This window comes from Corythoichthys intestinalis, chromosome 3 (genome assembly GCF_030265065.1).
Source record: "Corythoichthys intestinalis isolate RoL2023-P3 chromosome 3, ASM3026506v1, whole genome shotgun sequence".
Lineage (NCBI taxonomy): Eukaryota > Metazoa > Chordata > Actinopteri > Syngnathiformes > Syngnathidae > Corythoichthys > Corythoichthys intestinalis.
Genome location: NC_080397.1, coordinates 13,523,585 through 13,541,960, shown reverse-complemented (window position 1 = coordinate 13,541,960; position 18,376 = coordinate 13,523,585). Strand labels below are relative to the sequence as shown.

At 38.7% G+C, this 18,376-nt stretch overlaps 1 protein-coding gene across 3 annotated transcripts in view; it reads right to left on the bottom strand.

Annotated features, from left to right (window-relative positions):
• Positions 1–18,376, bottom strand: part of LOC130913862 (multiple C2 and transmembrane domain-containing protein 1) — a 266,167-nt gene that overhangs the window by 112,766 nt on the left and 135,025 nt on the right. For all 3 annotated transcript variants that reach the window (XM_057832765.1, XM_057832766.1, XM_057832767.1), the window contains one exon: positions 12,029–12,148. In XM_057832765.1, the coding sequence (XP_057688748.1) occupies positions 12,029–12,148 (120 nt within the window). The remainder of the gene's footprint in view (positions 1–12,028; positions 12,149–18,376) is intronic.

Genomic DNA, 18,376 nt, shown 5'->3' with positions numbered 1-18,376 from the left:
TCTTGCCAATTCCTCCTTGCAAAACAGCTCGAGCTCAGTGAGGTTGGATGGAGAGTGTTTGTGAACAGCAGTCTTCAGCTCTTTCCACAGATTCTCGATTGGATTCAGGTCTGGACTTTGACTTGGCCATTGTAACACCTGGATACGTTTATTTTTGAACCATTCCATTGTAGATTTGGCTTTATGTTTTGGATCATTGTCCTGTTGGAAGATAAATCTCCGTCCCAGTCTCAAGTCTTGTGCAGATACCAACAGGTTTTCTTCCAGAATGTTCCCGTATTTGGCTGCATCCATCTTCCCGTCAATTTTAACCATCTTCCCTGTCCCTGCTGAAGAAAAGCAGGCCACAAACATGATGCTGCCACCACCATGTTTGACAGTGGGGATGGTGTGTTCAGGGTGATGAGCTGTGTTGCTTTTACGCCAAACATATCGTTTTGCATTGTGGCCAAAAAGTTCAATTTTGGTTTCATCTGACCAGAGCACCTTCTTCCACATGTTTGGTGTGTCTCCCAGGTGGCTTGTGGCAAACTTTAAACGAGACTTTTTATGGATATCTTTGAGAAATGGCTTTCTTCTTGCCACTCTTCCATAAAGGCCAGATTTGTGCAGTGTACGACTGATTGTTGTCCTATGGACAGACTCTCCCACCTCAGCTGTAGATCTCTGCAGTTCATCCAGAGTGATCATGGGCCTCTTGGCTGCATCTCTGATTAGTTTTCTCCTTGTTTGAGAAGAAAGTTTGGAAGGACGGCCGGGTCTTGGTAGATTTGCAGTGGTCTGATGCTCCTTCCATTTCAATATGATGGATTGCACAGTGCTCCTTGAGATGTTTAAAGCTTGGGAAATCTTTTTGTATCCAAATCCGGCTTTAAACTTCTCCACAACAGTATCTCGGACCTGCCTGGTGTGTTCCTTGGTTTTCATAATGCTCTCTGCACTTTAAACAGAACCCTGAGACTATCACAGAGCAGGTGCATTTATACGGAGACTTGATTACACACAGGTGGATTCTATTTATCATCATCGGTCATTTAGGACAACATTGGATCATTCAGAGATCCTCACTGAACTTCTGGAGTGAGTTTGCTGCACTGAAAGGTAAGGGGCCGAATAATACTGCACACCCCACTTTTCAGTTTTTTATTTGTTAAAAAAGTTTAAATTATCCAAAAAATGTTGTTCCACTTCACGATTGTGTCCCACTTGTTGTTGATTCTTGACAAAAAAATTAAATTGCATATCTTTATGTTTGAAGCCTGAAATGTGGCGAAAGGTTGCAAGATTCAAGGGGGCCGAATACTTTTGCAAGGCACTGTATGTTCACAAATTGTGACATTATCTTTTTGTGTAGGTAGTTAGCCTGCATCGTAGCAGTGTTTGATCATGTCACTCATGTGACGTGCTGACCTCCCTCACCCACACTCACGGGTGTCCTCTCCAGGCTTGCTTGTTTTGAAACATAACAAGATTTGCTTTCTTATCTTGCCAAGATAAAATACAGTGATTCCTCGATACTTCGCGCTTCAAACCGCCGCATGCGTCAACATCATTTAACTTGTTGAACAGTTGCTGAGGCAACTCATTGTGTGTAAGTGAGCAGCTTGAGTGGATTTGAGTGGTCTCACTCCATGAATGAAGCATTTAATAAAGACGAGCATTTTTCTACTTTTTTTATGGATCGGTTGTCTAATTTTTCTTGTTTAAAATTAATTCGGTGGGACAGTTACATGTTTAAAATGTATCATAATTAGTGTTGCACCGATACCATTTTTTGGCCCCGATACCGATACCTGGCTGTGCAGTATCGGCCGATACCGATACCATACCGATACCGTCCCGTTTTTTAATATATATATATATTCCCCCCCCCCCAAAGAGCAACATAATTGGATGTGAAATCATTGCTATCAAGTCTTTGTCAGGCTGTTGCTTACCTTTTTAAAATAGGAAAAAGACTAGTACAAAGTATAATACTAGCCCAACAGTAAGAAAGTAAAAATAAGTTCATAATAATAAACTCTGAATGAACTGAGTAAACTTTTTTTAAACCTCTCAAAGGCCAAACAGTGCAACTTTCATGAAATTATTGTCACATTCTGCTGCTGGTTAGATTGTGTTTTGTTGCTGGGCTGTTAGTGGGGGCGTTCCTGATGTCACACCTGAATCCAATGCGGGCTCATCAACGCAGCATTTAAGCACGGGTGAGCTCAGAGAAGGCTGCCGAGATATTTGCTTTGCTGATCGCCATTTGACATCTCACACTATAGTCTCGCTACATTTGCTTGTTACGCCCCTGCATTGGGTTTTTTCTGTTAGTGTGCTGCACTCGTTTGTAACCTCTACCCTGTGCAGGTATTTGAGTGTTTTTATTTTGGCTTTTTGGCTCGCTGCCTATCGTCTTAGTTAACCTTCGAGTTTGTAGTACTGAGCTCCGTCGACCTGCTGTCACGGACTCCTTTTGTTATTTCTACTATCCCGCGATCGCGTGTAATTTTTTGTTTGCAATTAAACCCTTGTATGTATCCCCTGCTTGTTGTCCGCTTCGAGGTCCAACCTTGTTTCCGCATTTGCGGACGCTAACAATTATAAGTAATAATAATTGACCACAGCATCCCATCTCTCAACCCTACTTTGGAAACAGTTCCCAAATTACTGCAGCATTTCTTTAAGTAAAAGACAAAGTTGACGTAGTGAACTGACCAGAGATTGTTGCACCGGTCCAGCGCCCGTCCTCTGGATAGCAGTCCTGCTCTTGCAGGCTCAAACTCGTTGTGTTCGTTCACGTTTCGTTTTCAAATGTTTTATTAGGTTCGAGGTATTGAAACTGGCCGATTTAACTCCACATCTCGAAACTTTCAGGCCGCAAATCTTGCATGCAGCCATTGATTTTAATTGACGGGATTTCTATTTTGAAATATTTCCCGACCGCCGCCATGTTGGCGGCGCCGACATAGCGGCCTTGTCATTGGTCAGGAGTGGCTACTGGCCCGTTCTCATTGGTCTGGAGCAGGCCAATAGCGATAGCTGCTTGGTGTTCACGTGTCATCACACAACACAGAGACAAAGTGTAGTGAGCGCCAGGAGAGAAAAAAAAAAGGCTGCGGTCATATGTTATAATAATGGACCGGTAAATGGTATCGGCGCCGTCTTTGTTGGTACTCGCCGATACCGATACCACCATTTTGGGCCGGATCGGCGCCCCCTGCCGATACTAGTATCGGTATCGGTGCATCTTTAATCATAATTATTACATTTGAAGTGCTTAAAACCCCTTTTTTAAAAATATATATGGAGGAAAACACTAACTAGGCTGAAAAAGCAGTTTCTGCTCTTGCACCCCTCTTTAAAATAAGCTGCTGTATTTTAAGCCATAAGAACTGTTGTGTTTGATAGAACTACATGTCTATCTGCTGCTATAGCAGATTCATGGCGCATTAAGCCCCCGAACTATTTTTAATTTGTCCGTTTTACCCCGTAAACCCCCATTTACAGACGTTGTGCAACCACTTCTGTTTCAACCAAGCCATAAAAAGAAGGCATGTAATTATATTTATTATACGAAATGTCTCTCATTTTTAGCTTAGAATCATTAATTGATGTCTAATATTTAGTTTTTTTTTTTTTTTTTAAATAGACTTCAAAAAATTATTCACTCGCATATTTTAAACAACTTACATCACAATGAAAGAAATAGTGTCTGTAAATAAGTCACGGATATCTACCTCATAACTATCGCTCAATTGTATTTTTTTTTGTAATTTTTTTTTTTTTTTTGTTACTGTCACATTTTCCCCAATATTTTAGATGATAAATAATCAATCCAAACAAAGAAAAATTGGGGGAAAAAACGTTTAAAAAAATATATGAAAAATAAAATCTCGACTGCTCCTTGATGTCTGCGATTTCTGCATCGCGAACCTTGCTATATTACCATGTTTCACCCATAAAATCCCCCAAAAATCCGGCTGTGGCCATTCACAGACAGCTGTCTTGACACTCTGCGATACATGCCACATGGAGTTTCTGGATCGAAAAGAAGTAAGAACGTGATAATATCTCGCTAAAATCATGGCGTCTTTAATTATGCTCAGTCATGCTCTCACTTCCAGTTAGGGTTTTGTTATTTACATTTTTTTTTTAATTTTGTTAAAAAATTTATTCCCCCAGAAAGTTCAGATTTTAAGCTTTCCAATGATGTATCAGAGATGCATATAGGACAATTTTGAAATGTAGCCAAATTAGGGGTCTCAGAGCGGAACTTCAAGTCACCTGAGTGTTTTCCGCCATATATTTATACACAATTGTTTTTTTATTTATACTTTGGGGAAAAAAGTGAAAAAACATGTTTTATAATTATGTCTTTCCAATGATAAATCTGAATAAATACATTGAACACACAAATAAATGAATAAATAAATGAATGAATAAATACAACTGGGGTGGTGGGGCGCTACTTCGGCGGGCGGGTTCTAGTTCCTATTAACTGCGAAAAATAAGGGATCACTGTATTCAATGTTGCTTCAGCCCAGTGCTTCTCAATTATTTTCTGTTACCCCCCCCCAAGGAAGACGTAAATGTTTCGCGCCCCCCCAAACTCTGCCGCCACTGTAAATAGTATCATTTTTCTATAATATTACTATTATAAGTACGTCTCTGCCTCACATTGTATCTTTCTTTTTCTATTAGAGAAAATAACAGAGATGAACTTATAAAGTATAACTTTATTAACATTGTTTTGTTTGTAACAGAAAAGACTTAAGGCGCATCAATTTGCCTGAATTAAAAAAAAAAAAAAGTCACATCCAAACTGTAAAAACTACACTCAAGGTACATTTTTGACCACTTGATACTGAAAAATAAAATCAGTAAATAATAACAAATTCAAATTGATTAGAAACATTAACTCATGAGGACAATATGCCAAAAAATTTGACCGAAAAAACAAAACTGAATAGAAGAAGAAAAAAAAGTGTCTTTGGACGGAAGGACAGTTTTGATTTTCGCTGCTCGCTGCTCCCAGTATCACCTCCAGTTTGCAATGATGTGGGGTTATTTTGCACTGAGCATGCTAACATTTCTCACTGGTTTACTGATAACACTGACAAAGCAGGATGATTGTTGGCAATATTTGGCACGTTTTCGCTGAAAAACAACCAAGCGGCTTACCAATGAGATTGGGGTCTAATGTCTTTAAGTGGCGTCTTAATTGATTTGGCTTCCGGCTGTCCGCTATAATCATTTTTAGACACAGTAAACAGTGGTCTTTCCTCGTCTACCACTGTATTAAATGTCAAAGGCAAACGGCCCGAAAAAAAACGCATTATCGGCGGCCGAGGGAGAACCGTAGGTGAGGGCAGTCATCGTGACGATCCCAAGCCGAAAATGGCACTTCTCGGGCGGACACGTGAGAACCGGAGAATACAGTGGGTCGCTGCGTGAGTCCGGCTGGAAAACGGCTTTCGAAAACAGCGCACAGCTCTCCAGCTCTTCATGAGTCTCTTCCGTGTGCTGAGTGCTCTTGCTTACTTCAAAAATACTGCGCGCACTTTGAAAATGAGAGCGCCACTGCCACCCACTGAGTGGATGTGCAAGTGCACTTTATTCTAGTACGAAAAAAAAAAAAAAAAAAAGCATGTTCCCCGAGGTCACACGCGCCACCACTGGCATCGCTCTGCGCCCCCCTGGGGGGGCGCGCCCCACTATTTGAGAAGTACTGATTCAGCCTTTAAAGGTCTATGTGGACTGATCATCACACACCAAATGTAACTTATAGCATTAGCATTGCATTCACATTAGCATGGCGAGTGTCTTCTTAAACTCTTGAACAACCCCCCCCCCCCAACATACAGTTTGTGGCGTCGAGGTGGGTTTAATTAATTGAAACTAATGTACTGTTTTTCTGCTGAGTGTGTATTACCATCACGAAGATGCTCTTGTAGACGCTAAAATTTTGTGCTCACCTGTCAATGTTTATTTGAAATTGTTGGAAACATTTATTTTTCGACTAAAACTTTTTAATTTTACAAATGAAAACATTTTGAGTAATTGTCGATTAAAACTAGACGAAGACGAACACTTTTTGAAATTATAAAATCTGACTAAGACTAATAAGTATTTCTGTCCAAAATAATATTGTCCAAAATAATAAGACAAAAATTAAAAAGGACGCCAACAACAACCCTGCTTGGAAGTGAACTGGAAATGCCCAAAATAAACAGGAAGTGAAACCGAAGAAACAACCATCGGAAGATTGCTGCCAACCCTCCTAGTCAAAATGTATTGGACGTCAATCGGGGGACACGGGCAGCCAGTGAGGTAATGATGGAAAAACGTTACAGTCATTTGTTAAGATCACAAAACACAAGCGTGACATTGAGTGCCACGAGACACCAATGATTTTGTCTTCATCACTATAACGCTATGAGGTTCTTTGTGCAGCTGCAAAGTCACACCAGTCGATCATTCGATGTCTGACAACCCACCCTGTCAAAATGCATTTAATTGGAGTTAATTTATAAATGAACATTAAAGCCGTTAAAACAGTGGAAAGGTGTACAGGGTGACCTCCCAAAAAAGGTAACTTTTTAACAATCCAATAAAACCAAGAGTGGTGGTAGAAAAATATTATATTTATAGTAACTGAAACCTTAAAACATGCCATTTAAGACCCATTTACACGTTTTTTCTGTCCTGTTCAGGTTCTAAGACACAGAGAATAGGAATCTGAGTGTCTTTATGGTCTGAACAGTTTTATTGTATCACATGGGAGTTTGGTATACTCCCATTGTGTTTGTTCACTAACAGATAGGGGACAGAAAGAATGGAAGCAAGCAGAAAAGGAGAAGAACAAACAACAACAGGAAATACAATATTACACAACTATGCCACCTATGAACATAGTGGTGCTATTGTTAGCTAATTATGTTTACCCATGGACACATTGTGGGGGTCCTGATAGTTTTTTTTAAATGACATTCTTTAAATGGCATCCTCTTATACCAATGCATTCTTGAAATCTGCTGTTGAGATTCCTCACTGATTCCTCATCTGAGCTGGGAAAACGTATATTTCATCCTGAATTCACCATGGTTACTGAAATACAGGGTGTTCCAAAGTGTTTGACCCCATTTCGTAGGCCAATAATTTTGGCAATTTGCGTTGGAATGACCTCAAATTTTCACAGTTTGTGTGGAAACATTTCACGTTTTTGTGTGTAACATTTGGCATTTCTATCTTTTCAGGTTAAGAAATGCCGTTCACTTCAAAAGAAAAGGCATTTTGCGTGTTAGATTATGCTCAGACTCAGTCACCAAAGACAGTGCAGCTTGCCTTCTTCACAAATTTTGCAAAGAAGCCACCAGAACTGAAGCAGAGAATTACAGCTGCACTGGAAACTGTTACCGAGGACATGCTACAAGCAAGTTTGGCTCGAGCTCAAATACAGACTCGACGTGTGTCATAGGCGGCATAGGCATTTATGAAAATCTGTCATAAAACCAACATATATTTGTACTTTTCTTTGTAAATTCAACCAATAAAACGTATGACCTTCAAAATAAACTGTATTCAATTTCATTAAGATCCATCAAGTTGTTTTCGAGATATGGGCATTTAGAATGGGGTCAACCATTTTGGGATTTGGGATAGAGATTTGCAAAATTTCCGATTCTTAGATTATTCGAGATTCGGCCGTGGAAGATTCAAGAACGATTCACCAACATCCAAATTCCGATTACTAAAACATGTCAAGTAAAGCGGAAATAAAACACGGTCAGCGCAGTCTTCATGACACAATGAGGAACGGACCGAGCGTAAACATCATGCTTCTCATTACTCGGATCATGACTCATTACCAGGGTAATGACAATGCTCAATTCACGGCTCTGGCTCAACTCATGTCGCTAGATTAAAAAAAAAAAAAAAAAACAGTTACACCTGACTGCTGCCGACAGCCGCTATGGCTACAAACTACGTCCACATAATGCTACGGTAGATATGTATATAGTACTAGATGCTAAATGACGGACTCGGCAGCGTTAGCACATGTAAAGAGAACTAGATACGAAATGACAGACTTGCAAGCCTTAGTAATCAGCCGCCATCTTAAAGCAGTGACTTCTCTGAAAAGCTGTTGTGGCTAACATTGCGTGCGAACCTAATTAACTTTTTATCTAAAATAATCCTAAATCAGAAAATACTGACTTGAATCTATCTTTGAAACAGTTTTAAAACTTTCACATGTCGAAAGTAGGCAGGAGGGAAAATATGAAATAACGGGAGCAATTTTAACAACTTTAACGGTTGATTCACAACATTAAATTAGTTGAATGTAGTTTGAAGCTGCTGATACAGAATGGGGACTTACGTATTTTATTATCGTCATCGAATCGTTAGGTGCCCAAAGATTCCCACCTCTATTATTTACTGTCTCGCTGTGCTGCCACTACATCATGTCTGCTAATACGCAAAAATTCCCTTTTTTTTCAACAGTGGTCAACAACAAATTTAAAAAATGCCTTCATGGAGGACGACGTCATTTAAAGGATGTCATTTTTAAATGAAAATTCCACAAGTGTCTCTTAAATGGCATGTTTTAAGATTTCAATTACTAGGAATATTTTTTTTTCTTTTCCAACATTCCTGGTTTTATTGGATTGTTAAAAAGCTCCTGTCTTTTTTTTTTTTTTTTTTGGGGTCACCCTGTATATGTTTCCTTATTTTCAGTGTTATTATATTGCAAAGTTACTGAGCACTTGATATAAAACAGCATATTTTTATATGTTTAGAGTAACTCTGGCTCATCAAATCACATCAGAGTCAGCCAATAAGTTAGCGGTAAATATACTCCTGCGGTCATAAGTTTTGGACTTTTCACCATTGAGTTCAACGAGAAAATCTCAAAACTTTTGACTTGTGTGTACTCCTATTTAGTGTTGGCTGTGTGGTATCAGCCGATGGCGATACTGTACCGATACCAAGTTTTTCTAAAAAATAAATCCTTTGAATTCTTTTAGCCCTGCGATTGGCTGGCAATTGATTCAGGGTGTACCCTGCCTACCGCCAATTGTTAACTGGAATAGGCTCTAGCACCCCTGCGACCCTGTTGAGGATAAGCGGCTTGGAAAATGAATGAATGAATAAATCAATAAATTAATCCTTCTAACTGTTGATGGCGGACCAACAACCCCATCCAAATTCTGAGAACAAACCCCAACTTTTTTTTTTTGCTAAAAGATAAGTCAAGAGCTAACATTCAACTGGCTAGCTAGAGTCGACTGCTGTTTACATGTAATATTCTTTACAGGTAGGTATTTTTGGGTAAGTATTTGTTTGATTTTTTTGCAGGATCAGTGAACATTGAAGGTAGGTATCTAGATTGGGTCAAAGGTCAAGTTTAGTACAATTAGTTAAGTCTGAGGTTAGGATCTGCCTTGAGGTTTTTTGTTTGTTTGTAAGATTAGGGTAAGTGTAAGGCTTTTTAATGGTAATACTTTCATAAATATAAACATTGTGTAAAATCTTTACAATAAAAAAAGGTATTTTTTCCAGAGCACAATTAAGATCATTTCAATGCTGATATTGTTAAACACTGCCCTCTGGTGGTCGAGTTACAGACAGTGTGACAACCAACTCATGGGAGAACAAACCCAGTTCTCCCCTATAAGTCGAATGTGTACAGATGAGCACACATGTGAGTAAGTTTTGATCCACATCATTTTATTTGGATACTTTACTAGTTGGTTTTATATTTCGGGAATAAAGTACATTTAAATTCACACCTGCTCCCTTGCTGTCTCGCTCCTAGTTCGCTACCAAGCAGTCGTGACCGGCTGCTTACTTGAGATATAGCACACACTTAAACATTTAGGGGCTGCCACGACGCCACCTCTGCCATTTTGAAAAGTTAAGTGCAACATCTGTCCAAAGAGACAGCAACACACACACACACGTGCCAGTAATCACACACAGACGTACACCTTCACAATCGCACCACCTTGGCCAGATGGCCCCCCATAAAAACCCACTTAAAGAGATGAGCGAAGTGATTAAGAGGCCTCTGGAAGTGAGGGAGGAATGAGAGAGTGATGAAGAAATGGAGGAGGGGGTTGAGGGTACCTGTGTAAAGGAGAGGTCCTTAACACTCGGATGCTTTTAGCTAAGTGCGCGCTCCTACGCCAACACACTCACAAGAGTGGGAGGGGAAAGGCAAAAATGATGTTTGAATTTCAGCCTTTCTATAAACTATAAAACACTTTGTCCTTGGCCTACATACCTGTTTTACTGCCTTGAAATACTCGATTTAATTCACACAATACGAATACACCGCTCGTCAGAATTGTATTCGTTGTCCTCTCAATGGGGCAGCCTCAAACTTCGCTGACCTTGAAGTCATTGGCTGCCACTGACCACGATAAGATGTCCAATCCACTTTAACTGGGAATGTTGGCAGCGCTTATGCGCACCTTGGACACACGGAAAATCTCCGTTAGTGGAGCCACAAAAAAATAATTTTAAAAAATCTCAATTGGCGGTCATTATTTCTGACCAAAAAAATCAGTAGTCTTGCTCCAAAATAACAAAAAGTGACCCTAAACCATCAGGAAATGACCAGAATCACCCCAAACTCAGTAGCAAGCGACCTGGAATTGCCCCCCCCCCCCCCCCCCAAAAAAAAAAAAAAATCAACAAGTGACCCAAAATTATCAGGAAATGAGGATAATTTCACAAAGTTCAATAACAAGTGACCTGGAATTGCCCCCAAAGTTAACAACAAGCAAGGGCGTAGGTTTGCATAGGGACGGCAGGGACATAACACCAACAACTTTTCAGGATGCTCAGATTGTCCTCACCAACTTTTTAGCAACCTTATTTGCATTATATACTGAGTTCAGTTGTACATGTCATTTCGATTGTCTTTCCCATATGTTGTAAGGATAGAATTGACCCTAACATAAATTATTAAGTGAATTATTTTTAAAATGTTCAGACCTTAAATTTAGCCTTTTTCACTAGCTGAATGTGCCGGTCCATTTTTTCCCCTCAAACGCTCATTTGATTTATTTTCACAGTGTTTTTTTTTTTTTTTTTTAATTATTTGTATTTTTAGCCAATGCAGACATTTTTATCAGATAATCATACATTAATCATATCCGAGGTAAAACGTTTTCAATTTTTGTTTCCTTATGCTTGTGGACAAAAGTAGTTGTGGTTTTACTTAAAGGAAGGCTTGATTTTTTAATTATTTTTGTCATATAACTGAGAAAATTTGGGGGTATTTATTCATTTAGACAGACAATGTTGGTGGTCTTAAGAAAAATGTTTGTTTTTTGCATTCCTTAAGAGATTATTAACAAGTGTGTATTTATTGTGTATGTTAATGTGATTTATGTTCAAATATTGCTATTTAAATTTGCTAATGAAATCCAGAACATTTCTTCTGGAAGTTTTCAAAAAAGGTTTGAATCGAACGGTGTATCATCTAAACCAATACACGTGAAAGTTAGTACAAGTCAGTGCAGATGTATTTTGCATTGATCGTTTAGATTATCCATTAATTAGGTTCATATTCGTAAGAAATGAAGCCCTGACCCCCGTTCACCCAATCTGTTTGGTCTAATGTCCCAGCTCTAGCAAAAAGTGTACATGCAGGTTATGACGTTGTAGGCCCATGACAACAACTGACCCAAAATCAAAAGGAAGTGACCCTGAAATGCTTCAAAATCAGTAGCAAGCAAGATAGAAATCACCCAAATTTAACAAGTGGCCCAAAATTAACTGGAAGGGACCCAGACATGCCCTCAAATCAACAGGAATGACCTAAAATCCTCAGGAAGCGACCAAGGAATACCACAAAATCAACAGCAAGTGAACCACCTGAAATCCAAGGGCGTTCATTGACCAGCATGAAAGCATTCCCAAAATTTATTTTAAACAGAAAGTACATTTTCTAGTGATAACATATGTTAACAGTATTGTATATTGTATATATTGTGCAGCAGATAGATTTCAAGTGAGTTGTACGTACCACAAATGCACAAATGCTCCTCTGTGGGGATTCCCATTCAAAGCAGCTGTTGATGTAACAGCCTGTGTTGATGAGGAACATGATGCAGCGCCTCACTCTGTTGAAGTTGCGCAACAGCAGCTGGAAAGTAGGGTTGGCACAATTGGGAATTGCAACAATGCGGTGCAATAGTAAACAAGGACAGGAGGAAAAAAAAAACATTCCCAACATGGATGCTGATTAAAGAGCGACATTTTCATTCTGTCAAGATTGGAATTTGTTCCATAGGAAATCATTTCAAGTGTGCTTTATTGCTTCAAACGTCTTTTATTTTTATTTTAACAATGTTTAATATTGTGGTTTCCAGTTCTAGCCATGTGTACTGTGCGAAGGTAATATTTTTGACTAAAAATGGTTGCTTGATTTAACAGCATAAAGAATAGACTTTATGACTAAAGTGGAAAGTGTTTGCATGTATGTTTCCTAAAACGATGAGAAACTAACTTTTACTAGCGCTATATAAGCATAATACCATTTACCATTTACTAGAGACAAATTGAAGTAAAATGAATAACAATAATGAAAATAGTTATGAACATTTCACATTGCTTTAAAAAGTAATTACATATAAAAATCAATTTTACTTAAATAATCAGTTGATATACCCGCTAGCTAAACATATCTTAGGCCCAATTTTATTTTTTAAAGTAAACCTTTAATATAAACAACAAATATTATACTTCCACAAACCAAACAAACTGAAGCGTGCACGTTGCACGGATCACATAGTTAGAAATAGTCAACATGGCAATATTTCATATGATCAGCATGCGACATTTTCACGCATTGCTATTTATATTAAATGATTAAATTAATTTGTTGCTTTTATTGTGCTTTCTGACAACCAGTATAAATAATAAACTATTGGAAATTTAAATATATATCGTAGCTTTTTTTATTTGTACGTATATAATAGGGTGACCAAACGAACTCTTTTGCCCGCACAAGTCCTACTTTCATGTAGTATCCTCGTCGTCCGGCTGGGTTTTATAAATTCATAAAAATGTCCGGTTTTTATGATTTTTCATGGGACCAATTTGAAGGGAATCCCTCTGGCCGCTGGGTGGCAGTGCCTGCCTGCGATGACATGCCTGCTAGTAGCAGGGAGGGAAGGAGTTCTTCTTGTTTTTGTTGGCAGTTTACCCCTATCATGAGGCATTACCGCCATCTACTGGGTTGACAATTTGGCCACAACGCCTGCCCAGTTGTTAAGTTTTTTTTACGATAAATACGTATATAACGGCAACTGTTGACTTCTGTCGGAGCTTTGACTGTAAAATCCCGTTTGGTGTCGCATCGTTGCGCTGCCGATGATTGTAAACTTTTATAGCAAAGTTTGATTTTTGCGTCAGCTAGCTATCAGTAAGCTAAACCGCGCTAGGCGTTATGGGAAACGTAGTTTTGAACTGCTACGTTCGGAAACATGCTGGTTGAATAGTTTGTCAATTTATTTCGGTTTTTGTTTGTGTGCAATCTAGAACATTGAATGAGAATATCAATTGAATGGGAATAACAATTTGTCAAGGACAATTGTCGTTTTAGTCATTTATAAAAATGTTTAGTTGGCACATAGCCCACTGTGTGTATGTGTATTGATTGGACTACATTTCTATGGGTCTGCATTATATATATATTTTTTGTTTGTTTGTTTGTTTGTTTGTTTGTTTGTTTGTTTGTTTGTTTGTTTGTTTGTTTGTTTGTTTGTTTAAGTCATTATTTATTTATTTATTTTCAAACTGCATTTTTCCATCCAGAGTGAGGGGGCACACTTTAAATATATTAAAGTGATATAGGCATCTTTGAGTGAACTTCGAGTAAAATTCATGTATCTTGAGGCGGGGCTGAGTGTCCTCTTTTTTGGAAATCAAAATATGGTCACCCTAGTATATAACTGCCACAAAGAAAATGCCTTGCAGTTATTCAGGGATTAAAATATTATTTCATAAATGTTTAAAAGGCCTTGATTTATTCTACGAGTCATCAAGTAGAAAGGCTCTGCCAAAGACTTTTCTTCCAACTAATCAGCAAGCAACAGTAGGTACGCGCTGGCACTAAGCAGCCTTTGCGGCATCAAGGGGCGAGCCTTCCAAAACAGCAGTGACATCATCATTGTGAGACGCTGACAAGGGTCATCTCTGTGAGTCAGAGGTGAGATTGAGATTCTGACACTCGAGAGGGGGGAGAGAAGAGTAGGCCAGTGCAACAGAGACGACTTAAAAATGGACAGAGGGTTGAAACCAGGGTGGTATGGGAGATGTTTTCGCGCGGAGCACCGTGTCGGCTAGTGATGTGTGCGGCAGGGCATGGCGCGGCATTGACTACTAAGCCCAAACGGTCACTCGTATGACATGTGTGACGTGGGCCGGCCCCAGCCATTCAGCCCTTTGTGCTGCTGCCACACTGAGCGGCGTGACAATGAAGTGCAAAGCAGCAGTAGCAAAAAGGGCCATCTAGAAGGACGGCCAATCTACTTATGCACCCCGCGGTTGACAGCTTGACATTTCTATTCAGCCGGCCGGGGTGGATGCGAGGCAGCTGACAGATGAGAGAAGGGAGAGAGGAGAGAAGAAACAAAAATCAAACGCTGTTTTCCCTCTTCAATCACCTTGTTTTATCTTGCCCGCACAGTTGTTGAGTTTGAAGAGACCACGCTGGCTGGTTACGGCCTACCACAGTGGGGCACGCATAGGGCGCGCTGGTGGCTAAAGAGTTTTTACACTGTATATTAGCATTTATTCTACCCATTTGATGGCATTCTCACTCAAATAATCTTAAATTTCAGGCATTTTTTTACTCAAAATGTGTATTGGCACTTCTCAGCGTACTTCATTTCAGATAATTTTACACTGAACTAGTGTATTGTTTGAGTAATAGGGTGGAAAGTGACAAACGTGGGTCCTTAGCATAAAATTACCAAATACTGTACATGAAATGCAGCCATGTGTAGAGTTGCCTACTCCCTGAAAAAAAATAAGGGACACCTCATTGGTAAAGCCGGCCGGCCTGATAACGACACCTTTTAATTATTTTTTTGTATGTAAAAAGTGTTTTTTTTTTCAAATTGTAATTATAAGATGATAATAATTTTATCTGAACCTTAATTAATTAGGTACACATTTTAGTGATTTAAAGCAACACTTGGTAACTTTTCAGTTTTGGTCGATTTTAGCGACGTCGGAAAAAAGCGGTAGTGTTTTGCCTTAAAGAAGACTGCATTTCCCATGAGGACCAGCGCTGCGTTTCCCATGAGGACCAGCGCACACCTGCATAGTGTCGTAAAATCATGATGGTCGCCTGCAGATGGATTAACCTTTTAACACCGAACGTGTCGGCAGCGACACGTTTACGCATATCATCTTTGAAGCCTCGTCACACTGTAATTACGTCGCCCACGTGCCACTAGTTGGTCTCATTTGAAAGTGCGGAAGTTAAGGTCTACACCAGTTTTTACTTGAAGTCAATCGACCAAGTAAAACGGGAGATAATGTCATTTGACTTTTATAGTTTTATTGCACTCATAAATAAGCATTGGAACGCTGCATGGACCATGTGTTTATCTCCATATTTCCATCAGTTCTTGTCCTTCATCAAAACCGAAAGCAGCGCGAAGACTACATATCCCAGGAGGGCAAGAAGCCTCAGGAGGTCAAGAAGGACGAACCTAATGTGAACATTTTAATAAATTGCCTTGTGGGGCGCCAGCTAAGGAAAGGGAGGCATGGGAGCAAGCGACGGCCGGTTGGATTGAGCGAGCGACTTTAAAATGTGCGGAATGAATCAAAAACTAAATTTGGCGCAAGCTAATGCATTATTTCATCAACTCAAGGAAGAGGATGAGCCGCATTTGTTGTTGTTTTCCTCGGATGAGTCGGCGAGTGACAGAGGGCAGAGTGACAGGCTGACAGCAGTGCGCCAACGGGGGAAAAGTGGGCTGTGTGACGTAGCTCCGTGTCCTGTTCAAGAGGAAACTGATTCGTATTCCTGAAAAAATTGAACTGAACTAGTTTATTGTCAATATTTTTGAAAATACTTTTTTTCATTGTTATATTAGAATTTTTTTCTTCACTATAAATCTTTTCCATTTTTATATAGATGTGTGTGTGTGAGAAGCTTGATTGCATGTATATAGCGGAAAACACTCAGGTGACTTGAAGCTCCGCTTTGAGACCCCCAATTTGGCCAAATTTCAAAATTGTCCAATATGCATGTGTGCAACATCATTGGAAAGCTTAAAATCTCAATTTTCTGGGGGAAGAAAATTTTTGAACAGGAGGGCATTTAAAAAAAAAATAAAAATAATTAACAGCGAAAACCTATTTGGAGGTGAGAGCATGAAAGAGCAGAATTAAAGACGCCATGACTTTAACGAGATATTATCGCGTCCTTACCTTGTTTCGATCCGAAAACTCCATGTAGCATGTATCATTGAGTGTCAAGACACAGCTGTGAATGGCCACAGCTGGATTTGGGGGGGATTTTGTGGTTGAAACATGGTAATATAACAAGGGTCGCGATGCAGAAATCGCAGACATCAAGGAGTGGTCGAGATTTTCTTTTTCATATATTTACCCGTTAACGTTGTTTTTAAATTTTTCTTTGTTTGGATCGATTATTTATCATCTAAAATATTGGGGAAAATGTGACAGTACTGAAAAAAATACAACTAAGCTAGTTATGACATAGATATCCGTGACTTTTTTACAGATGCAAATTTTTTCATTGTGACGTAATTTATTTAAAAGTTTAAAATATGCAAGTGAATAATTTTTTTAGCCTTTTTTTTTAAACTAAATATTAGACATCAATTAATGATTCTAAACTAAAAATGCAGGACATTTTGAATAATAAATACGAATACTTGCCAAGAGTAGCATAGTAGCGCTACTCTTGGCAATTGCATCGCTGGGAAAAAAAATAATAAATCTAATATGTAGAATAAAGAGGAAAATGTAACGACTCTTGTGTAGCCCAAAGTAGCGGAGTAAGAGTAGCGTTCTTTTCTTCACAAATTTACTCAAGTAAAAAGTATGGCTTAGTAAAACTACTAGGGTTGTCAAAATTATCGCGTTAACGGGCGTTAATTAATTTTTAAAATTAATCAGGTTAAAATATTTGACGCATTTAACGCACACGCCCTGCTCAAACAGATTAAAATGACAGCAAAGTGTATTTCCGCTTGTTACTTGTGTTTTTTGGTGTTTTGCCGCCCTCTGCTGGCGCTTGGGTGCAACTGATTTTATGGGTTTCAGCACCATAATTATTATTGACATCAACAATGGCGAGCTACTAGTTTATTTTTTGATTGAAAATTTTATAAACTTTATTAAAACGAAAACATTTAGAGGGGGTTTTAATATAAAATTTCTATAACTTGTACCAACATTTATCTTTTAAGAACTACATATCTTTCTATCCATGGATCGCTTTAACAGAATGTTAATAATGTTAATGCCATCTTGTTGATTTATTGTTATAATAAACAAATACAGTACTTATGTACAGTATGTTGAATGCATATATCCTTCTCGAGTCTTATCTTTCGATTCCAACAATAATTAACAGAAAAATATGGCATATTTTATAGATGGTTTGAATTGCGATTAATTATGATTAATTAATTTTTAAGCTGTGATTAACTCAATTAAAAATTTTAAATGTTTCACAGCCCTTAAAACTACTCTTAGAATTAAAATTTTCTCAAAAAGTTACTCAAGTAAATGTAACAGAGTACATGTAACGTGTTACTACCCACCTCTGCAAATGGCATTGATACAATGGTCCATAGAGGGTAAATAAAACTAGTATTTCAGTCATTGAATTGACAAGTACAGAAATCCAATCCTTTTAAACAGGGAGGATTAGCTGTGAATGCTCATCTTTCAATGCCATTGATGACACTAGACGTCCAATCCATATAGACTGGGAGGGGGCGAATGAACATTCCAGTCAAAATGGATTGGGAAGTCTAGAGACATCAACGGCAGCAAATGAGGTAATAAAAAGTAAATAAAGGATGTTTAAAAAAAAAAAGTATACGGAGTACTGTATACTGTAGTACTGTTATTACTAGAGTTCTCCAATAATGACTTTATAACCGATAACCGATATCCCAATATTGTCCAACTCCAAAAATCCGATAACCATATCAAACCAGTACCGATATATGCGATCGTGGTCTGAACATATTATGGCTAACTATATTGTAATGCTCCACTGGATGCGTTAATAATGATAATGCTCACATAACAAGTCCCAAACATCTTAGTTTGAGGACATCTAAAGGTCAATAAGCATAACTGCTGTGCTAAG